The sequence below is a fragment of the Typopeltis vanoorti genome, chromosome 19 (assembly GCF_054136105.1).
Source record: "Typopeltis vanoorti isolate ZY-2024b chromosome 19, IOZ_Tvanoo_1.0, whole genome shotgun sequence".
Taxonomy (NCBI): Eukaryota; Metazoa; Arthropoda; class Arachnida; order Uropygi; family Thelyphonidae; genus Typopeltis; species Typopeltis vanoorti.
In genome coordinates, this window is record NC_143567.1 from 58,189,076 (window position 1) to 58,214,063 (window position 24,988).

Sequence of the window (24,988 nt, forward strand, 5' to 3'; positions counted from 1 at the left end):
CTAAGAACGACCTCCCACGATGAGTCTTTTGGCTCCATGGAGGCCTGGATAATAATAATAATTTTAGTGTTTTCATTCTCAATCACCTTTTGGTCAACTTAATGCTTCCAATAATCTTTAGATACTTTAAACTTGTATTTTTTTACATAAATGCCAATGAATTAACTTAGCTCCATTATCATGCCTTTTACGGTACTCGGTTTGTGTGATTTTGCTGCACCCACTTATAATGTGGTCTACCGTTTCTTCCTTCTATTTGCACAATCTGCATTTACAGCTTGCTTGAATTTTTTGCATTCTTGCCTTCATAATGTTGGTTTAATGGCCTGTTCTTGTGCTGCAAAGATTACTGACTCTGTTTCTTTCTTTAGTGCTCCAGTTTTCAACCATTTCCAGGTCATGTTGCTGTCATCGCTGTCCTCTATGCCATGAAGGTAGTTTCCATGCAGTACCTTATTTTCCATCTTTTGGTTCTCACTTTTACTTGGTTGGTCTTGTAATTCAATTTTGTCTCCTTGGTTTAAATAAACCCCCTTTCTTTACCTCAATTAGAAATTTCTCCATTGTTTGCTGCAGATAATCATTCACATATCATTTTTCTTCTTCACCAACTTGCTTTACTTGTAGTAATCCTCTGCCTCCTTTTTTACATGATTATTATTTTTTATTATTATTATTATTTCGGGCGACTCCAGGGAGTCCTTAGACTCATCAAGGGAGACCCTAAACATCATGTCCACACAACTATACGACATTGCCACAGTATCTATCATACCTTTCCTTGAACTCGCTCACCGTCATAGCACCCACAACAGACTCTGGCAGCTTATTCCACTCATTTACCACTCTAAAAGTAAAGAACCCAACTCTAACACCCCTGCTAACCACACTCTTGCCCAGCTTCCATAGGTGTCCCCTAGTTCTCCCACCACCAGTCCTGATCTCAAAAATATCCTCTGAATTAATCCTATAGAATCCCTTTAGCAATTTGAATGTCTCAATCATATCTCCCATTTTCTGCCTATCAACTAGTTTCTGCAACCCACAAATCTTCAACCTGTTCTCATATGGTTCATTCCATATACCTGCTATCATCTTAGTCACTTGCCTCTGGATCCTCTCCACCTCCTCCCCATCAAGAAGGAACTGAGGTAGATGATAGGGAGAGCCTATCAATGTCACTGTAAGGATTGAGGGCATGGTGCAGTATTATTAATTTTCAAGTTTTTCAGTCTAAATTCTCCAACTCTAGCTTGGTCTGTTCAACAATGCCTGCTGAATATCTCAGAACAGGCATGGCCCAGGTGTTAATTGCTTTTATCAATTGTGCAGTATTAAGCATTGACTCAAGGACAGTGGTGTAGCTAGAGCTTTTGCCCCCTTCTCAATGCATAAATACATTGTGAGGGACAAACCAAAAATACTACAAAAAGTCAAAACGACATATAGGGAAATAAAGTAAAACACTATCTTTATTTTTGAAGTAAAACTTTAATTTCAACATTCTGAAATGTTATTTTTCTTGCTTTTCTGTTAGCAAAATCGTCAATGACATTGGTGAAGTCTATTTCATTGTACTATAGGTAATTCTTAATCAATTTTATTTAGAAAAACTCCTCTCACAACTAGCAACACTTACAGCAATTGTGAGAAAAATTGCTGTTTGGGGTGGACCTCCCCCCCCCCCCCAGCTATGCCTCTGCTCAAGGAGTTTTCTTAGCCACCTTATGTATTCTGTACTAGTTTTTTCTTTGATCTTATTGTGCAGAATTTCTGATGCTTCTAAAATTCCCACATATTTGTAGCTATCTTCGAATTTTATTGCCTTGATTTTTTCACCATTGAGCAGCTATATATATTTATATATATATATTCAACTGCATCTATAAAATCAGGAGCAGATATGAAATTTCTTTTATAAAAAAAAAAGGACTTAGATAGGGAGATGCCATATTATCTAAATTATTTACTGCAGTCCTAGAAGAAATTTTTTAAAACCTGGGAAAAAAAATAGAGGAATTGTGGTAAATGGAAAAGAACTAAATTGCCTACAATTTGCTGATGACATATGACATGTTCTTTTAGGAAACTCTGCAGGAGAACTTCAACAAATGATCACTGAACTGAATGCAGAGAGTAAAAAGAAAGGATTAAATATGGGGGGGGGGGAGTTCTGATAAACACTCAGAACATGGTTCTATCTCAGTTCCTTCATGGTAATTATCGCAACTTTTCAGCACACTGTCATATAAACAAGGACAAAACAAAATTTGTATAATAAATACATTACCAAAAAGCAGAGCCATCGCCAGATCAGATCGTGCCTTGAGGCAAACAATTAAATATCACCCCCGTGATGGATTATAAGACAAAAATATAAGAAAATCTCCAATTACTATTTTGTTTTTATTACAAGAGAAATATTAATACAAAACGATTATATAATAATATTAATTAAATGTTTGCTCTAAGGGGATATCGCACAATAAAACTTTTTATAAGATCTTCTAAATATAAATTATAAGCTATGTCCGCCTCTATCATATAGTTGGTCTATCGATATAGACCAACCAATCTTTCTTGGATCATTGCTGTTCGCAAATCATTTTTAATCAGTTTAAGCTTGGAAAATAATCTTTCCGCACTTGCTAAGCTAACAATTCCTGTTAGTATAGCGACGCCGCCTACCGCAATATGGCTGAATGAGTACCCTTATTAAGCCCCGCCGTGAGGCAGGCTGCCTTTATGCTAAAACCTGTCGATGGTACTGCCAAAAAGCTAGTACAAATGAAACACCAGGAACTTGATATAGTAACCTCCCATGTTTATCTAGGACAAGATCACAGTAGAGGGTGACTGCAAAGAAGAAATTATACGTAGAACTTAACTTGTTTGGAAAACACCATGAAGCACTCAAAGAAAACATTCCAATCTGCCTTAAAAGAAAAATATTCAACAGTTGTATACTTCCAATCATGACATATGAAAGTGAAACATGGACTTTGTCTAAAAAATTGACCAACAAGTTGAGGATTACCCAGAGCAAAATGGAAAGATCATTACTCAGTATTACGATTCTATATAGAAAGTGCAAAACTTGAATCGGAGCTCACATTAGTATGAGAGACATTATAACAGCCATTAAAAGATCCAAATGGCAATGGGCAAGTCATATTGCAAGAAGCAACACTCAAAATGGACAAAGCTGATATCAGAATGGTATCCTAGTGATGGAAAGAGAGCTACAGGAAGACCAAAGAGATCGTGGGAGGATGAGATTAATGAAATGGCAGGAACTCAGTGGCATAGAAAAGCTCAAGTAAGAAATGAATGGAGGATTTCGAGTGGGGAGATCTTCATCCAGCAGTGGACAGAAAATGACTGTTGATGATGACGATATCAGGAGGAAAAATATCTTTTTAAAAGTGTTGTGGTGTCATTCAAGGGAATATCGGTAAACAATGAGGAGATGTCAAAGGTGACTAATATATCAGTAATATTTACAATTAATTTTTGGATAGACATTTTCAAAATGGATGGAGTTTTTTATGTATAGCATGGTATTGCCAATAACAGGGAGAGGATAAGAGATTTTTCTGATTGCTTGGACAATTTATAACAGGGGGGATTTCAGTCACATGTACTATAGATCTTGGGGGAGGAGGATTTTGGATAAACTGTATATATGAAGGGATGATAGTATTTATTAATGCTATTACCATTCCCTATGTCTGAGGTGCATCTCAAAAAAAAAAAATAATAAAAATAAAAATACAATTTCTGCACAGTCTAGTTTCAAGTCTCACTTGAAACTAGCCACTCTTATCCATTCTCCTAAAGACTATCTCCTTCCACTCTCAGTTCCTGGTGTGTGTATAGAATTTTCTGTTCCTGCAGGTTGGCCAATATGAAGAGACAAGATGAGCCACCATCTGTTATAGAATAACATTAAAAATACTGCACTCATGACTATGGTCAATAGCTTTTACACACCGTTCTTTAGATACTACAGATAGAATCAACTGATTAAAAAAATGCCACACTCCATTGCAACATGTTTAAAAGTGATACTTTTTTTTAGAATCTGCAGCTGCCCTCAAAAACTAACCTAATTGGAATAAATATGTATGCATAAAACTTCCCAAATTGTGCGAAGCGTTAATCCTTTGGGATCCCAGATTATAACCAAGGCCTCCAGCAGCAGCTGTCCATAGAGTGCATCACCTAGTTGGATGTAGCCCTTTTGTCTACATATTTCACTTATGGTAGTTCTGTATTGCCTGTGTGTGTGTGTGCAAGTTTTGTTGTATTCCCTGAAGATGTCTCTGTAACTGAGATGAAATACCATATTTAATCAAATATAACTCTCACTTTTTTCCCCAAAATTAAAGTTAAAAAATCATTGGTGTGAGATATATGCGGGGAATTTTTGGAAACTAAAGTTTTTTAAGAAAAAATCTAAATTGACATTTATAATTAAATCCCCAGTATTCATTATAATTTATAATTGCTCACATTATTTATAAAATGAATGCATTTCAATTTTAATTATCAATGTTATTTATGCGATCGGCAGCTCACTTTCATCACACAATACATTTGAATCTTAATGACAATGGTTCTCTAATTAAATTAAAACAAACAGTTTCATTATTGCTTGTCCTTTTGTCATTTTGGAATCATATGATCTTTGAGTTTAAAACCAGCACTGTAACTTGAACATTTCTCCATATTTCAAGCAAAAATTACCAATAATTTACAAGACTTGAGATATGTTATGAAAAATCCTTCACAAAACTAATGAGAAGTGAAAGTGGATAGCAATGGTAAGCCGGTAGAGATAGCGCAGCTATGAAGACATGCATATGATTGTTGTGTGGTATTAATAAAAGATCGCGCAACTCAGTGACAAAGGCAAGCCGACGATTGTTGAGTTGAAATGCTTGTTCTCTTCAACTGAATTCCAAAATATTTGAAACTGCCATAATAACATTCAATTTCTATTTCTAATATCTATTTCTTAAAGTTATAAATTTTTTTCATGTGTGAGACGTATGCGAAACTTTTTAATTTCTTTTTTCGTAAAGTAAAATCAGGTGTGTGCAATATACATGAGGGCAAGTTATATTCGAACTTGAACGTTTATATGGTTAGTAATATGGTATTAGAAGAATTAAATGTTTTTTAATCCTTTCCCAGTGCTGCTTTATTCTATTAAACCTCATTATGAGTTCCTCCCAGCATCTCACAGATTTCTAATCAGTATCTTCATATCACAAATTACAGTTGTTATAATACACAAAGCACTCGGCTTAGTAGTCATGGGAAAGTTCAAATTGCAACTGATGTCCTAGAAAGTGCTTTCCATGAGGAGGATGAAAAACAGATTACTTTAGTAAAGTCAGGTTAAATGTGATCTTGGAATGACAATCTTCCACATCTTTGGCAGATTAATGCAGCCATACTTATTAAGGTTAAACAAGCAATTCATAGCTGATGCCCATTCTAAAAGTAGTCTCTCAAACCTGTAGTGACTTCTCTGCAGTAGTAATCTGCTTCTTTAGTTAATCCTTTGTGATTCAGTATATAGAGTCTGCCAGTCGTGACTTGCCATACCGATCATAGTGAACATAGTTTTTATGTTTTGCAAGACAGATGTTAATAGATCTCTCAGTCTGTCCAAAGTAGGCTAAGTTTCAGGCACACTTTCAGAAGATCAGTAGATTTTGTTAACATCTACCTTGAACAACATGGAAACTGCAATCACTATGATCAATATAGCAAGTAAAGACTGGCAGACTATGCTCTATGTACTCCATCACACAGTATCAAATAGAAAAAGATGACATTGCATAGAAGTTGATACGTGTATAGCTGCATTAATATGCCAAAAGTCTTGGAGACACCCATTCTAAGACCATCTAGCCTACTTAACTGAATTAATCTCCTTTTCGCTTACAATTTGAGTTGTTTCAGCAACTACCTGGTTGAGGTGCATTGCATTTCTTAACAACTGTAGTTTGTGCTGGAAAATTTGGTTAGAATCCAGAGAAATAATAATTTAGCTACTTAATAAATTATTTCTTTTGTTCTTCTGATGTTGTTTATACTGCAGAAGTAACAAAACAAACATTCAATACGATAAAATCTAAGTAGTTTGAACTTATTAAAGAAGCAATGCATGTATTCAAAGAAAGTCTGATAATTCCAATACCAAAGAAAGCTAATGCTACAGATTAAAAAAAATTATTAGATTAATCTCATTGCATGCTTTTAAAATACCTCTTAAAATAATCAAAACAGAATTAGAAATAGAACTGGTTTTCAGTTACACTTCTGTAACTAACTTAAAAGCAGTATAGTTTCAGAATAAAATGGAACTATGGAAAGCTAATTAATATTTTTAATGGGACATGTGCACTTAACATTATAAAATAACTTTATGGCTTACACATTTAGCAAAAATTATATAAAATTTTTAAAAATTCCAATATATTTCATCCAACATTATGTGGATTTGGCAAAAATCAATCTATACACTTTCTTCAAACCAGCTCGGACACTGTCTTCCTTTCTATCATCCACAAAAAATGCATTACCACCTCTTTTCTTACCAAATGTCTATCAAGTACACTGCTCATGACATCATTGTTATTTTGGACAGACTGCCCATTCTGCATTGATCAGAATTGAAGAACTTCAAGACTAAAGATTGGTCGATTGGTAGAGCCTCCGCTACTAATCTTCTTCTTCTTCTGCAGCTTTTCCCACTTAAGTAGGGTCGCTGTTTGTGGTGAGTCTCCTCCACTACCTCCTGTCTTGGGCTGTAGCCACATACAAGTTCTTCATCCTCAAGTCCTCCTCCACCATCTCCCCCATCTCTTCTTTGGCCGTCCACGCTTCCTCCTCCCCTGCACATCCATCTGCATGACCTTTCTTCCCACATACTCTTCCTCCCTCCTCATCACATGACCAAACCATCTCAGCCTTGCCTCCTGTATCTTTGCTCCTAAGTTCATAACTTTCACCGTTTCCCCTTACATAGTCATTTCTCGGACGATCGTTGCTGGTGACACCGCACATCCACCTAAGCATTCTCATCTCTGCTACCTCCATCCTGCTGATGTTATTTTTCCCCAGGGCCACAGGTTTCCATAGCATACATCATAGCTGGTCTCACTGCTGTCCTGTAGATTTTGCCTTTTAGATTGATCGGCACCTTCTTATCGCATAGCACTCCATCCATCTCTCTCTCTCCAGTTCCTCCATCCTGTATCCCACTTCCTTCTCAGCCTCACCATCCTCTTTCATTGTTGAACCTAAGTATCTAAAGTCACTGACCTTCCTGATGGCATTTCCTTTCAGCTCCAGATCTGTCTCCTGGCTGCCATCCACTTTGCAACACACATACTGTCTTACTTCTGCTCAGTCTCATACCTCTCTCTTCCAGTACTTTCCTCCAACTTTCCAGTTTAGCTGCCACTTCTCTTGATTCTGCACACAGCATGATGTCATCTGCATACAATGTAGTCCAAGGCACATCTCTCAACTCCTCCGTCACCACCTCCATCACAATATTAAACAGGAACAGACTTAATGCTGACCCTTGATGCAAGCCAACTGTCACTGGAAAACTTTCTGTCTCTCCCAGGCAGATTCAAACTCTTGTCTTCACATTTCTGTACATCTCCTGCACCAACCTGACATATTTCTCTGGTACCTTCTTCTCCCTCAGACACCTCCAGACTTCTTGCCTTGGCACTCTATCATGCGCTTTCTCCACATCAATAAATACCAGATGTAGCTCCTGTTGCTTCCATTCTTCATCCTCTGCTACAAATGGCTTATGAAAAAAAAGTTAAGCAAGTTTGAGCGCAGTTAGTAGTTGGAAGGGGACAATCATTAGATGCTGTTGGCACACTCTCCCTCGATGAGTTTTTGGACTCCCTGGAGGTGTCACATAATAATAATAATAATAATAAATAATCTTAGATTTTTAAAATCCAACAAGTCTGGCCTTGCTTTACACACTGTTGACACTAGGCACAGAGTTCTTTGGAACCAGACAAAACTTCTTTATTCCAGCAAGTTCAGATTTGATTGTCTTTTTCTAGAAATGTGAAACTCTACAAAATCATCCGAATCTGAACAGATCAGACTGTATGCGGATATCCGAGTTTTGGGAAGTAATCACTATTGGCTGTTCATAAGTATTTTTTTTAATCTAATTTTAATTAGATTAAAAAGTTGTTCCTTTGAACTCTAATAGTGTAATATCATGTGCTTCAGCTGCAACTGGGACACGAGATAATATGCACACAAATTATGACTAGTTATTGTGATTCATCTTTAATTGTTAATGGTCTATCTCCCCAAAGAAGTCCATATAATGGATTAAATATATTGGAGTTTTTAAATAAAATTCTATATAATTATTGCTATATGTGTAAGCTGTAAAGTTATTTTATAATACAGATACAGATTTTATAATACTTCTCCACATCATAAAACCACTATATTGGTTTTATGATGTGGAGAAGTCCATTTTTTTCCATTCAGAAAAAAATGGACTGTAAAAGGAATCAAAGTTGATAGAGGTAACATGAAAACTAAAGATAACTAGATGTCTCGTTACCTTCAGTTTTCACTTAGTAATTACTTTGAAAGATTGTTAAATGAAACCAGCAGTTACAGAATAGTAGTAGAAGATATTCAAGAAGAATGCAAACAGAAGTACATGTCGGTACTTGAAGTAGAAAAGTTATCAAAAACCTAAAATGTTAAACAGAGCTGGAGTAGATGATATTTGACCATTTATGTTCAAATATGAAAGATGGCTTGCAAACTGGAAGATAGTTTTGCAATGGTTGCACTGCACACTTCAGGGGGCCTGGTCTGAAAGTCGAATTCCAGATAACTGGACTACAGTTGTCATAGTTCCCATCTGTTTAAAAAGGGAATAAATCTGAATATGAGAATTTCAGAGGAATTTCTCTACCAAGAGTTCCGGATTTATGCAAGCATTTTGAAAAGATGCTGAGAAAAAAATGGAAGAGAAATCATAAGTTATGGATCTAAGAGCTGGATTAAAAATAAAGCACTTGATCAATGATTAGAGACCACAGATATGAGAGTGAACAGATGGTATCAATGTCAAAATTATATTAAAAATGATTTTGGCATTGATTGAAGGAACTAGACATCATTAACATTCAGGAATGTGTGAGCAGGACTAATCTACGGTGGTATGATCATTTAAACAGAATGGGATAGGAAAAGTTAGCAAAATATATGCTTAATGCTAAGATGCTAGGAAAAAAAGATCCAAAGGAAGACCAAGATCTAGTTGGATTGATTCAGTCAGAAGTGTCTTAGAAAGCCGAAATGTTAGATATGACAATATGGGAGTGCCAACAGGTAATGGTCTAATTTGGAGAAAAATTGTTGATAGGAGATTAGTAATAATGTAAATTTAATCATGTAATACTGTCATAGTAGCCTGTAAACTCCCCCCCCCCTTTGAGGGTACATATCAGGAAATTGAAGTATGAAAGTATGAAGAGAGTCAGCATGACTGGAGAGACAGGAAGAGTATATATGACTTGCACTCAAAGCATACAACTAGATTTGGAAGGAATAAGAATTCTGAAATTGCTAAAATAGAGGAGTTAGACAAGCGTGCCCTCTAACTCTTTTTAACTTATGCACTGAATAAGCTAGAAATGAAATTAAAATGGAAATAGTATAAAAATATTTTAAATATATACAAATTTTAGATTACTATAAATAATAGTAAAACCAAAGTGGTCGTCATAAATAGTAGTGTTTGTATTAAACAATGCAGCAGCAGAGTATCTGTGGGAAAGTGACTGGAGGGTGTCATCAATTAAGTGAATAGCTCTCTTCTGAATACAATCAAGCATGCTAAGGGAGATACTAGATACACCATCCCAAATATGAGAACAGTATTCTAAGGTTATGACTGAGCAAGGGAAAATTTTATGCAACTCCCACTCACAAAATGTTGTAAGCCTCTAGTATAGTGGTTCCCAAACTGTGTAACACAGCTTGCAGGACACTTCAAGCTATTTTAAATTTTGAAGAAAACACAGCATACTCGACATCTGTTGGACACAACACAAACTACTAGCTTGAGGTAGTTCATGGTCTTAACTCCAGATCGTACAACATTCCTTTGATGATTCTCAATAAAAAAAAAATTAAAACTGTACGAAAAAAAAAAGAGTGTAAAACGTTCATAAAACATAAATATAAAAAAAGTTATTAAAAAAGATATATACAAGAAACAACACTGTATAAATAAAAAATAATGTAAATGATTTATACACAGTAAAAGATATTGTCTTTAAAAATTTTAAAAACAAAAGAATCGTTTGAGTCAGATAAAATATGCCTGAGTGTATAGGGCTCAGGTAGCTTGTGTCCAGAGGTGGAAGGATGGGGGGGGGGGGGGATGCTAAAGATAAAAACGAAACAAAATATCTCAAATTGAAATGCAAACAGGAAGCTAGCCACTATAGCACCTATCCTGAAATCCTTTTATGCTGAGAAGGTGGCAATTAAGAAAATATCAAAAGCGGCACAAATATGTATGTCTCTTTCACTATCCAATAATTTCAGCATACTTGTACTTTGTAATTATGAGTGCTTCTCTTCTCTTGGTCACCTGACATGTTACAGTCTCCCTCCTGAAACAACTAAAATGGATCTCGCTTTATGAGACCAACTTATCAAGAAATGGCAATATCATCACTGAAAGATAAACCTCCAGAAAAAAAATGGATAACTCTGCATCCTTAAAATGTAAATAAACACAAGAACTGACTCATTAAACATTTTTCCAGAGGAAGAAATGGATACTGACGATCTATTCTTGTCAATTTACATCATTTAACAAACACAAACCAGACAAGGATAAGTCTACAAAGCCAAAAGAAGAGGAAAATTCTTACAACGGAACTGTCATGGAATCCAAAATATCAATGATGGGTGTTCTTCCTTCTGCAGGAGACATAAGGTAGGATCCTGACATACTTGAAATTGGGTTTCAAATATGTGAGGATCCCATCTTAAGGCATTTTACTATTATTCATCAAGACAGAATGGGAGATGGATTTGCTCATGAAGTCACTCTCCTAGTAGGCAGCCATACTCCTTTTAAATGCAACCAGTTTAACTCTATGCTGGAAGTGGGATTTCTTATCACAATATGTTCCTTACTAAATCACTTAAGGAATTGACAACGTAGATAAGAATATAAATTAAATTGCACTTTAATAAATATTTCCGGTATTTCGGACGTCACGTTGCCATCTTCAAAAGGAACTTACAAAAAAGCACGTGCACATAGGTACTACAACACAGTAACTGAGAATGAAGTGATGAAGGTATTGTTCTCTTAAAAGTCCTGATGGTGCCCCCTAGTGGGCTAAGTTCTTGGCCGTTGGGCTGAAGGTCTGCTGATGTAAGCCTCCCAAATTTGGGGCAGTCTCATACAACCAAATTTGTTTGAGGTTTGGAGAGTTTCTTGGGGCTGAGGCTGATTCCATGAATAGTCTTTCGAATTTGTATTTGCTGTGGTGTATTACTGTAGCTTTCTTCCACCGTATTCTGTGGCATGTATCCAGAGCATGGTCTGTAAGACCAGAGTGGCTGTATTTGTGAAACCAGATGTAGTCCTTGTGTTCCGAAATTCTGATATTCGCTGTCCTGCCTGTTTGGCCAAAGTAAGACAGTTTACAGCTGCAAGGGACCTGGTATACACCAGGTAGGTCTAGGGGAAGTGGTTGGTCTTCAGTGGAGTGGATAAGGGATACCAATTTTCTATATGGTCTGTAACAGGAGGTCGTCATGTTTTTTTAAGATTTTGGTAATTTTTTCTGAGATGCCTCGGATGTAGGGAATGGTGATGGATTTAGAGTAATCCTTGTTGTGAAGGGGAGGGAGGGAGGGGTATTCAATATTTTTTGGATTTGGGTGTGGGGGGAGGTAGCTATTGACTGAGAAATTGTTGAGGATGTGATTTAGTTCAATGTTTAGGGTCTTGTCGTTAGAACAGATTAGTTTAGCCCTCTTGTATAGTGTTTTCACCACTCCATATTGTTGTGAGGTGGGGGATTGTTTTTGAATGTACCCCTCCCCCCCCCCCCTTCACAACAAGGATTACTCTAAATCCATCACCATTCCGCTCCACTAAAGACCAACCACTTCCCCTAGACCTACCTGGTGTATACCAGGTCCCTTGCAGCTGTAAACTGTCTTACTTTGGCCAAACAGGCAGGACAGCGAATATCAGAATTTTGGAACACAAGGACTACATCCGGTTTCACAAGTACAGCCAGTCTGGTCTTGCAGACCATGCTCCGGATACATGCCACAGAATATGGTGGAAGAAAGCTACAGTAATACACCGTAGCAAATACAAATTCGAAAGACTGTTCATGGAATCAGCCTCAGCCCTAAGAAACTCTCCAAATCTCAACAGATTTCGTTGTATGAGACTAACCCAAATTTGGGAGGCTTACATCAGCAGACCTTCAGCCCAACAGCCAAGAACTACTACTTATCCCGCTAGTTGGCACCATCATGACTTCTAGAGAACAATGGCTTCATCACTTCATTCTCAGTTACTGTGTTGTAGTGCCTACGTGCACGTGCCTTTTTTGTAAGTTCCTTTTGAAGATGGCAACATGACGTTGCCAAAATATCGGAAATATTTATTAAAGTATAATTTAATTTATATTCTTATCTACATTGTCAATTCCTTAAGTGATTTAGTAATGCATAACCAACGTATAAGCTTGTCTACGAGAATTACCATCATCCACGAAGATGCCATCGCACTGAAGGCCTGCGAATACAGTAAAATGAAGTTGAAGTGATCTAGACAATTAAATCGTCTAATTTTCCTAAAACGCTGCTGGAATAATCAGGTAATCCCAAATTGTGTAAAATTCAAGCACTGTTTTGTTTCACAAAAAGCTCTCTGTATCTATAACCACGCCAGCTATGCTTTGCTTTGGGAACAAATCGCCGCCACGCGGTTTCTCTTAGCTGACATTAGCAAAGCTATTCGTGATCTTGAAGAAGAGTTTTCGCACACTTTAAATCTTGGTCAATTTTACATGATGTCTCGTGTACTGCAGCAGACAAAGAATTTGAAAAAAATACGAGGTCGACAGATCAAAAAATTAGAAAAATTAAAAAAGAACTCTACCGTCAATCCAAAACTTCCTACCAACACCGTAATCAACCTTTCTTCAGTCACCCTGAAGCACTCAACGCGCTTTCATGTGGCCACAACTTCACCATTGCTCCCAGAAAAATACCTAGTGAGGATATTATGATCCAGATCGAATGCGGAATCCACCACCTTCCGAATCAAATCACCAACAGTGTAAGACTGGATGTGGCTTGTGTCCTCTCCAAAGCAAGACCACCAAAAACCAGCATATCCAACAAGGAATATAAAGCTCTGCAGGAAATGAGGAATAATAAAGAAATAGTTATCACCAAAGCGGATAAGGGAATGCAACTGTAGTACTTAACCAAAAGGACTACACAAGTAAGCTTAATGCTCTTCTATTAGATCGGGCTACTTACCTCCCTATCAAATACAATCCCACCAACTCACAAGTCAGAAAACTTCACAGGCTCCTTAAGAAAGTCACTTCTTGGCCTGTAGAAGTTACTAACAGATTAAAACCGTTTAACTCTACCCCCCCCCTCCCTTCCGTATTTATGGACTCCCAAAAATACATAAAGAAAATGTGCCATTACATCCCATAGTGGATGTCATTGATTCCCCTACATACAAATTAGCTAAACATTTTGCCAAAGCGCTCACACACTATACTGGCAACACACCATCACACATAAAAAAACTCAGCCCACTTCAAAGCCAGCATAGAAAACCTTACACATCAACATACTGATATAATGGTCAGCTTTGACATCTCCTCCTTATTCACAAATGTCCCACTCAAGGAAACTTTAGAGCTAATCCAAGCTAAATTTTCTCCCGATATCTCAGCTCTATTTCAGTTCAAACGAACTCAGGCTATTTCATTTGGCAGGGAAAATTCTACAAACAAATAGAAGGGACAGCCATGGGTTCACTACTCTCCCTACCCTTGGCCAACTTCTTTATGGAGACTTTTGAAGAGAAAGCCTTAGCCTCTGCCCCACAGAAACCAACCATATGGCTTCGCTACATTGATGATGTGTTTGCTATTTGGCCACATGGCTCTGATACACTCCTCTCCTTCTTAACACACTTAAACAACCAACACCCCAGAATCAAGTTCGCTCTGGAAAAAGAGGAAAACAACAGCCTCCCTTTCCTAGACACACTACTCACCCGCCAGCCTAATGGAACCTTGGTTTTCTCAGTTTATAGAAAACCCACCAATACAGGCAGGTACATTCACCAACAATCCACCCCCACCACCACTCACAACAATATGGAGTGGTGAAAACACTATACAACAGGGCTAAACTAATCTGTTCTAACAACAAGGCCTTAAACACTGAACTAAATCACATCCTCAACACTTTCTCAGCCAATGGCTACCCCCCCCACACACACACCCAAATCCAAAAAAATATTGAATACCAACAAACCACAACCCCCCCCCCCCCTCTTCACAACAAGGATTACTCTAAATCCATCACCATTCCCTACATCCGAGGCATCTCGGAAAAAATTACCAAAATCTTATAAACAAACATGACTTGACCTCCTGTTACAGACCATACAGAAAATTGGCATCCTTTATCTGCTCCACTAAAGACCAACCACTTACCCTATACCTACCTGGTGTATACCAGGTCCCTTGCAGCTGTAAACTGTCTTACTTTGGCCAAACAGGCAGGACAGCGAATATCAGAATTTCTGAACACAAGGATTATGTCTGGTTTCACAAGTACAGCCACTCTGGTCTTACAGACTATGCTCTGGATACACGCTACAGAATACGGTGGAAGAAAGCTACATAATACACCATAGCAAATACAAATTTGAAAGACTATTCATGGAATCAGCCTCACCCCTAAGAAACTCTCCAAACCTCAACAAATTTGGTTGTATGAGAATCCACCAAATTTGGGAGGCTTACATCAGCAGACCAATGGCCAAGAACACCTACTTAGCCCACTAGGGGGCATCATGAGGACTTTTAGGAGAACAATAGCTTCATCACTTCATTCTCAGTTACTGTGTTGTAGTGCCTACGTGCACATGCCTTTTTTGTAAGTTCCTTTTGAAGATGGCAAAAAATAAATAAACACTTTAATAAATATTTCCAAAATATTGGAAATATTCATTAAAGTGTAATTTAATTTATATTCTTATTTATGTTGTCAATTCCTTAAGTTATTTAGTAATGCATATCCAACGTATAAACTTGTCTACGAGAATCACAATATGTTCCATTTATTTTCTAGTAAAATGGGTTCTGAATTAACTCAAATCGACCTTGATAATCTTATTTTAAAACTGCCTTGGTCTATGTTTGTCAATTTACATCATTTGACAAACACAAACCAGACAAGGATAAGTCTACAAAGCCAAAAGAAGAGGATAATTCTTTCCTCTTCAGCCCATTCTTCCAGATGACTTTAATGAACATAATACTCTATTTGGTAGGGTCAACATGAATGCTGAGGCCAGATATGTGCATATTGTATTGTTGACAGTAATGCACTCTCTCTTTTCTTATAATGGACACAATGCATTCCTTTATATGCCTCGTATTCTGCATAGATCTTACAACTTGCTTCCTTGCCATTCTTCACTGCTCATGTGAGATGACAAAGAGAACATACATGGAAGCGATCATTTAAGTTTGATTTGCACACTATCCTTGCAGAAACCATGCTTTCCTACATGGACCCCTATGTGGAAAATTGAATACATTTTCCTATCTTGCAAAACTGAATGCTGAGCTGGTCCACAGAACAACTATCATTGAAGCAGTGATGTATATAACAGATTGTATTGCCCAGGCAGCAAGAACAACTTCAGTTCCATAATTATCATCTTGATTCCCACAATATTCAAAGCCATGATGGAACTTTGAGCCAGGCATCCAAAAGATCAATACATAGTATTGGGTATGTTTTGGAGATATTATCCTAGTACATCAAATCTCATTGCTTTTAAACCTGCTTGGACCAAAGTACATCATGTTAGAGTGATGTCAGAGTGAAAAATAATCTTAGATCCAGTGTTCATCATTTATCAATCATCAATCAGTTCAAAAACTGTATATGATAAAATCTGGAAAATGAAGAGTAGATATAGAACATACCATTCACCTACCCTGGAATGTAATGGATGTGTAGTTTCTGAACCCAAAGAAATTGCCGATTCTTTAGGGGGAAGCTTTGCATCTTTCTGAATTTTTGATATTGAAAGAACAACAAGAGAAACAGCAAATTAACTTTTCTTCATATGGGCCAAAGCTGTGGTCAACCATTCATTAAGGAGAAACTGAAAAGAGCACTTTTACTCTCATGCCAGTGCTATAGAGCCTGATGACATCCATTATGATGATGAAACATTTCCCACCATCTTCTATGGATCTCCTCTTACTGTACAACAGAATACATACCAAGGAGGAGTTTCTGGATTCGTGGTATAAGTCAATAGTCATTGCCTTCTTGAAACCTGGAAAATATCCACCACATGCAAACAGTTGCCAACCTATCACTATGACCAGGTCTTTTTAAGATTACTAATTAAAATGGTTAATGTTAAACTTCTGTACTCTTTAGAAAGCAGTAATTTTTTTCCTCTAACAAATTATTTGGCTTTTGTTGACACTGATTGCCATTGGACTATTTGATTTGTCTGGGAATTTCTATAAGAGATGCATTCCCAAAACATGAGCATCAAGTTTAAGTTTTCTTTGGCATGAAAAAAAGCTTAACATACATCCTAGAGATATGGCATATTAAAAGACTTCTATAACCTAGGTCTCTAAGGGCATCTCTCCAGCCAAGTCTAAGTGGGAAGCACATTATTCCAGCCATGTTGCCAAGAAGAGGGTATTACTCATAGTTCTGTCTTAAGTGTAATACCCTTTGCTGTCAAAGTAAACTCATTCGTTGAACATCTTCCCATAGTAGGCATTAGTCTTTTATTCTTGTAGCATGAAGGTCACTGAAAGGTAACTTTAACAAGCTGCTGATCATATGTGTTTGTGGGCTCTTCATTTGTAATAGGTTCAGGTGTCTGGCAGAAAAAAAAAGTGTCTGCACACTTCTGCCAAAAAAGTCACTCGTCATCCAGAGTTAAGGAAAGGGACAAACTATTATCTCAGTTGAACAGAAATCAATTCCTAGGACTCATTATTGACAGAAAGCTTTCCTTGCACATATTTATCAATTAAGCTTACTGTCAAATATGAGTCCTAGGAATTGATTTCTGTTGCAATACAGGATAGAGTGCAAGAACGTTGAATATCAACCTTTCTGTATAGGATAGAGTTGCACTCTATCCTGTACAGAAAGGTTGATTAATATTCTTTGCTTTGCCTTTATCATGCACCTTTTTGTAGCCAAAAGTAGAACCAAAAGAGTTTTTTCATTATGTAGCAAGTAAGAGGGGAAAATGACTGTGGTAGGATGTCCTTAATCAGTGATGATGGTAGGAAGGAGACAGAGGTAAAAGTAATTGTTAAGTTACTGAGTGATCATTTTGCAAAGGTGTATCATCCAGGTGGAGATTTTCAGTTGCTGGTGTGATAGAGATGCATGTCAAAATTGAGGTACATGAACAGAAAGTGTTCCACATATTGAAAAGTATCAATGTGAATACAGCAGTGAGACTGGATGGCATGTCAGCCCGTGTACTATTTGAATGTGCAAGAGAATTGGCATTACATCTGATGAGGCTGCTCAATCTAAGTCTCATCTTTGCAAGGTTCCAAGATATAATAAAGAGATTAAGATAGTTCCATTACATAAAGGTAGCTCCAAGACAGAAGTAGCAAGCTACAGACCAATTATTATATCAGGAGTGGTTGTTAAACTATTGGGAGAATTGGTTAAAGTAGATAGGGATATGATACTGTATATTGAGCAGCAAGGTTTTGTAAAGGGTAGGTCCTATCTTAGTAATCTATTCCCATTTTATGGTAAATGAATAATAGAATTAGATAAAGGAAATGGCTACACTATGATACTGCTGTACTTTGCAAAGGCATTTGACAAAATATCACATGGAAAACTATTACAAAAGTTGAAGCTAATGGGAATGGATATGAAACTAGTAGCATGGATGGGGGTGGTTTTGACAGACTGACACCAGAGAGTAGTATATAGTGCAGTGTAATCTAGGAGAATGATGGTGTCTAGTGGAGTTCCTCAGGGTTCTGTACTAGGATCACTACTCTTTAATTTGTATATCATTGATATAGGGAAAGATTTAAAGGGGGATATTCAGTTGTTTGCTGATGATAAAAAACTTGGGGGGAGGGGAATAGCTGATAAAGATGATGTAGATATCCTGCAAGATGATTTAAATAAATTGGCATTTTGGGCAAAGGATAATGATGGTCAATTTAATATTGTAATGTAAGTAAACTCATTTGCTGAACATCTTCTTCCCACTTTGAGTTGAAAAGGTATGCTGTGTGTCATGTTGACTATACTGGATTGCAGGAAATTGATGAGGCTAGGGACATGGAAATAAAGGTGGATAGAGAGTTGAAGTTCAGAGGGCATATTGCAAAAGTTGGTAAAATAGATCAAAGGATTGCTTGGATATTCAAAAACATACTAACAAGTAGAGATAGGTTATTTTATAGTAAAGTTATTATTCTCTCTTTATAAGGCTATGATTTGGTCACATCTTGACTATTTTATGCAGGTTTAGTCACTTGGGTTTCTTAAGGATCAAGAGGTGATAGAGAGGATTCAGAGATAAATGGCCAAGCTTGGTGACAGGTCTGTGGAATACTCCCTATGAGGCTAGGTTGAAGGTGTGAGGGTATAAAGTTTAGTTGATAGGCAGAAAAGAGGGGACATGATAGAAACTTATAAGATATTAAAGAGATTTTATAAAATGGATGCAAAGGAAATTTTTCAATATATGACAAATAGAGTACTTGTTCACCACTCTCTGCACAAAAAATCTAGTTCATACACACTTACTAACCACACTCTTATGCAACTTCCATGGAGGAACTATATTTTTTGTGTGGAGAGTGGTGAACAAATGGAATGGATTGCCAAAATTAGTTGTGAGTGCCTAGACAGTGAATGAGTTTAAGGAGAGGTATGATAGGTTTTGCGTGTATAAAAGTTAGTGAGGGTCTCCAGACTCCATGGAGATACTGTGATAATACTTTTGGTGTCAGAATTTACACTGGTAAACTATTCACCTTTAATTAAAGAAGTGTTTAATAAGTATTTATTTTATCTTAAATGCTCTGTGACACTTACTGTGTATGTGTTATGTTTTTGAAAGGTATTCAGAACTTTCCCATACTTCATTTCCAACTGTGTCTACTTCTTATGGCATAACCAAACAACCTAAAGGAACTCTTTCACAGTATTTTGCTATCAAAAATTGCCCTGCCTGTGAAAAAATAACTCAAATGGGAGGCCTTTGTAAGGAATGCCATGAAAATCCACAACTTGGCATTACGATGTTAAACGATAAAATACGGCACTGGGAAAGAACTCATTATCATATTTCTCAGGTATTTATGTGTGTGTGTATATATATATATATCAATGATAGATATAACTCCAGTTTTGCTGTTACTTTAGATCAGGGCTGTCCAACTTAGGTAATCCGCAGGCCGCATTGAAAAAAAAAAGATTTATCCGAGGATCCCATCACAATGCTTATCTAGTAATTAGGTGAGCAGCAGCGACACAACCTCAATAGCTGAACAAACGATCAACACTAATCACACTGATGTTCCCCGTGAGCGCCCAGAGCATGCGCGTTCGAACAAAACAGTGTAAGGATGCTTCTTTGACACATGTAATATTTGAAAAACACGTGAGTATATAGTGATGTAAAAACACCAAATAAAATTACCAACATCGAGATTATCGATTAGTGATAGAATTAAAATATCTAATACGCATTCAATTCAAATTGTTATTTTATTTTTTCACTCAAAACCCACAGGCAGGCCACACAAAATTGCACTGTGGGCTGCATGCGGCCCGCGGGCAGTGCTTTGGACAGCCCTGCTTTAGATGACTCATTTAAGAACGTGAGAAAATTGTATATATTTTTTTTAATTGTTATTTTGTACTGAATTTGTGATAAGTGTTGCCATATCAAAAAAAAAAAAAAAATCAGCTAATGTCTTTTATCCCTTATATAAGAATCAATAAAAATTTATGCTTGTCTCTTAAAATCTTTATCATTGTTGTTAAATTTTTTATTGCAGCTTAGCGTTTAGTTATATTTATACATTTTTCTAAAATGTATAAATACAGAAAATGTACAGAAAAGTCTCCTTGGTATGGCAGAAATATTAGATTTCATTAGCATGTTTTGTAGTAACAAATATCAATTGATTACATAATGATTATTTATTCGTTGCATGTTGTAATGCATAACTGCTTTAACCAACAGTTAGGTTAAAGTCAGGCAACAGCAAAGTCAAAACTGATGGTTAAAAATAAAATCTCGAAGTTTTTAAAGTACATAAACAAAATAATGATATAAATATATAAAAATATATCTTTCTGGGCCACTCACACTACAAATAATCCTGTGCAAGCATAGCACTTGAAGTGTGAGTGGACTAAAAACATGTCTGGTCTTGTTTTGTTCATTATCCTTCCACTACAGTTTGGTTTATTATTGTTATTATTACAAGAGACCTCCCAGGAGTTAGGAACTCATCGATGGAGGCCTCGTATCACTCTCATTGCATCATACCTTCTCTTAAATTTATTCTCACTTTCACACATCTTCCTCACAGGTTGTAAAGATGTAACCAGAAAGACAAGCCATTCTAGACCTGCACTGCTGTTCTATGAGAGAAAAATCTAGCTCTCATCTCTTTGTTGACTGAATCATTTTCAACTTTCATGGATGCCCTCTTATCCTTTCCCCACTCTTCATAAAATGAAAAATTCCATCTACTGTATTCTTTATTGACCCTTTCAAAAGTTTGTAGGTCTCAGTCATACATCCCCCCCCCCTTTCTCCTGTTTGCTATTGGCTGCAGTCCACCATTTTTTGACCTGTATTCCACAATCCCAATATCATTTTTAACACTCTTTTTCACTCTCTCTCTCCACTTTATCAGCATCACCATGGAAAAAACTAGGAGAGATCTGCTCTCACTAGTCCAAGTGAAGTGAAGTGTTGTAGAGATTCTGACTTGTACTTGCTATTTTTGCTATACATCTCTTGGACTTCCATTTCCTACCTACTAAAATTCCAAGATTAGTCTAGTCAGTTTTTTTCTAGCATTATCTTTCCAATATAATATGCCATTTGCTATCTCATTACATCTAAGTGTATAACTTTACTTTTACTAACATTATTATTATTACGGGCGACTCCAGGGAGTCCTTAGACTCATTGAGGGAGGCCCTAAACTTCATGTCCACACAACTATTCGACATTCACACAGTAACTATCATACCTTGCCTTGAACTCATTCACTGTCATAGCACCCATAACAGATTCTGGCAGTTTATTCCACTCTAAAAGTAAAGAATCCAGCTCTAACACCCTTGCTAACCACACTCTTGCCCATTTTCCATAGATGTCCCCTAGTTCTCCCACCACCAGTCCTGATCTCAAAAATATCCTCTGAATTAATCCTATAGAAATCCTTTAGCAATTTGAATGTCTCAATCATAGCTAACGCCTAACATTAAGGGAAGGGCCATTACCCAGACTAGCTTCGACCTTTATTGAGGTCTCTTCAGTCGGAGCCTGGTATCTCCACTTGGGCCTGGCTCCCACTGAAGAGACCTCAATAAAGGTCGAAACTAGTCTGGATAGTGGTCCTTCCCTTAATGCATAACATTATACATATCCACAAGGAGATGTGCTTTGCATTATGGGAGATACTGAGATAGGAGTGATGTTAGCTTGCTCCTCTTTGCAATGAGTTGCCTGGTGTTGTACCAACTTACCCCAGTCCTGAAGATACTTTCAGGTGCAAACTTTGTTTGCTCACACTTGGATAAAGGATTAAACTAAATTCATTATAGTCTAACCAAGTGAAAAATAAACTTTCAACATCTTTCTCCAAATCCAGAGTAATTTAATAAAAAGGGTGGCACACCGTTTGGCAACTCCTATAGGTAGAGATGACCTTGCTAATGCTTCTGTCTGGTATCTCCACTTGGGCCTGGCTCCCACTGAAGAGACCTCAATAAAAGTCAAAACTAGTCTCAGTAGTGTCCCGTTCCTTAATGCATAACATTATTTTATGAATTAAAATATTTATGTTATTTTATAAATAACATAAGTTTATTTTTCACTTGGTTAGACTATAATAAATTTAGTTTAATCCTTTATCTAAGTGTGAGCAAACAAAGTTTATGCCTGAAAGTATCTTCAGGACTGGGGTTGTGATAATATTTATGTTATTTTATAAATAACATAAGTTTATTTTTCACTTGGTTAGACTATAATAAATTTAGTTTAATCCTTTATCTAAGTGTGAGCAAACAAAGTTTGTGCCTGAAAGTATCTTCAGGACTGGGGTTGTGGTAAAGATTCAGGAAAAGTTGGTTAAGACTTGCTATAGAAACAGGTTGACAGAGAATCTATACTTTACAATGAACAGCATGGGTTTACTAAGGGAAGGGCTTATTTGAGCAACCTGCTGACATTTTAAAATAATGTCACAGTTGAGTTAGGAAAGGGGAATGGATACACCAGAATGATACTTGAGCAAAATCCATCCAATGATGGATTTTGCTCAAGTTTTTGACAGGATTCAGCAGGGAAAGCCATTGCTTATGTTGGAGGATATGAGATTAAATTATAAACTACTAGTTTGAATGAGAGGATGGCTGACTGGTTTTTTAAAAAGTGGTGTATGGGGAATGTCAGTCTAAGAAGTTTAAGGTGACCACTGGTGTACCCTGGGGATTAGTCCTTGGTCCACTGTTATTCAATATTTACATTAATGATGCTGAGAAAGATTTAACAGGAGACATACAGCTATTTGATGAAGGTGCAAAGATAGGCTGGGTAAATACAAATGCAACTGACATGCAGCATTTGCAGAATGATTTGAATATAAGCTGGAATTGTGGGCGTGAAAATGGTTATCAGTTCAATATAAAGTGCAGGCCAGAAGGGTAACGAGTATGGTAAAAAAAGCAAAAGCAGATTATGAAAGGAAACTAGCTATGCAAGCTAAAGAGAATCCCAAACAGTTCTTTCAATATGCTGCAAGCAAGAAAAAAACTGTACATGGCAAAATGATTTTAAGGAATGACGATGGTAAAGAGTTCACTGAACCAGTCGATATAGTGGAGTTACTGAGTGCGCACTTTGCAAAAGTATATCAGGTGGTGACGTTGAAAAAATGAAGGAAATATTAGTTTATACAGGAATTGTGTTGAATGAAGTAGAGGTGAATAGTCTATTACAGAATCTTAATGTGAATACTTCTATGGGATTGGATGATATACCGGCACGGGTCTTACGTGAAGTAGGTAAAGAATTATCAGTGCCCTTGACCATGTTGTTTGATCTGAGTCTCGGGTCTGGTTTAGTCCCAAAGGTGTGGAAAGAGGGGAAAATATTTTCACTGCATAAGAGAGGATCCAAGACTACTGTTGCAAATTACCGACCGATCAGCATATCAGGAGTCGTTGTCAAGCTCTTGGAGAAAGTAGTCAAGGGAAAAATACAGGAATGGATTGATGAAAATGAGATACTGTATGGGGGACAGCATGGCTTTGTGAAGGGTAGATCATGCCTCAATAACTTGCTCAAGTTTTATAACACAGTGACAGCTGAACTGGATAAGGGTAATGCGTGTACAGTGATACTGCTGGACCTGGCTAAGGCATTTGACAGGATACCACATGGAATTCTAATCCATAAACTACAACATATGGGAATGGATATAGGGTTGGTGAGATGGATAGGTGGGTGGTTGATGGAGAGATATCAGAGAGTAGTTTATTCAGGAGTAGAGTCCAAAAGACGGCCTGTGACTAGTGGTGTGCCGCAGGGTTCTGTTCTTGGACCACTGCTGTTTAATTTGTTCATTAACAATATAGAAAAGGATCTAAGAGGAACAGTTCATTTGTTCGCTGATGAATGCAGAAGATTTTGACATCTTCTGCATTCACTGTTGTCCTACCTAACTTTGCAACACCGAGATGATGAGAAGCCAGTAGTGAGATACTTCAGTTGAAAGTTTATTTTTCACTTGGTTAGACTATAATAAATTTAGTTTAATCCTTTATCCAAGTGTGAGCAAACAAAGTTTGCGCCTGAAAATATCTTCAGGACTGAATATGGTGTTGTACTATCTTACAGGGGTAAGGTAGTACAACACCGGCAACTCGCAGCAAAAGTGGACCAAGCTACCATCACTCCTATTCCAGTATATCCCATAATGCAAAACATATCTCCTTGCGGATATGTATAATATGCATTAAGGGATTGGCCACTACCCAGACTAGTTTCGACCTTTATTGAGGTCTCTTCAGTGGGAGAAATAAACTTTCAACATCTTTCTCTAAATCCAGAGTAATTTATTAAAAAAAGGTGGCACACCTTTTGGCAACTCTTATAGGTAAAGATGACCTCACTATTGCTTCTGCCTGGTATCTCCACCACTGAGCCTGGCTCCCACTGAAGAGACCTCAATAAAGGTCAAAACTAGTCTAGGTAGTGGCCAATCCCTGAATGCATAACAGCATACATATCCGCAAGGAGATGCGTTTTGCATTATGGGAGATACTGGAATAGGAGTGATGGTAGCTTGGTCCACCTTTGCTG

General features: G+C 37.1%; 1 protein-coding gene across 1 annotated transcript in view; it reads left to right on the forward strand.

The window, feature by feature from the left end:
• The window catches only part of LOC150096146 (uncharacterized), a 283,232-nt gene that overhangs the window by 233,800 nt on the left and 24,444 nt on the right, over positions 1–24,988 (forward strand). Inside the window, exon 21 of the mRNA XM_090409625.1 lies at positions 19,496–19,730. Within this exon, the coding sequence (XP_090265751.1) occupies positions 19,496–19,730 (235 nt within the window). The remainder of the gene's footprint in view (positions 1–19,495; positions 19,731–24,988) is intronic.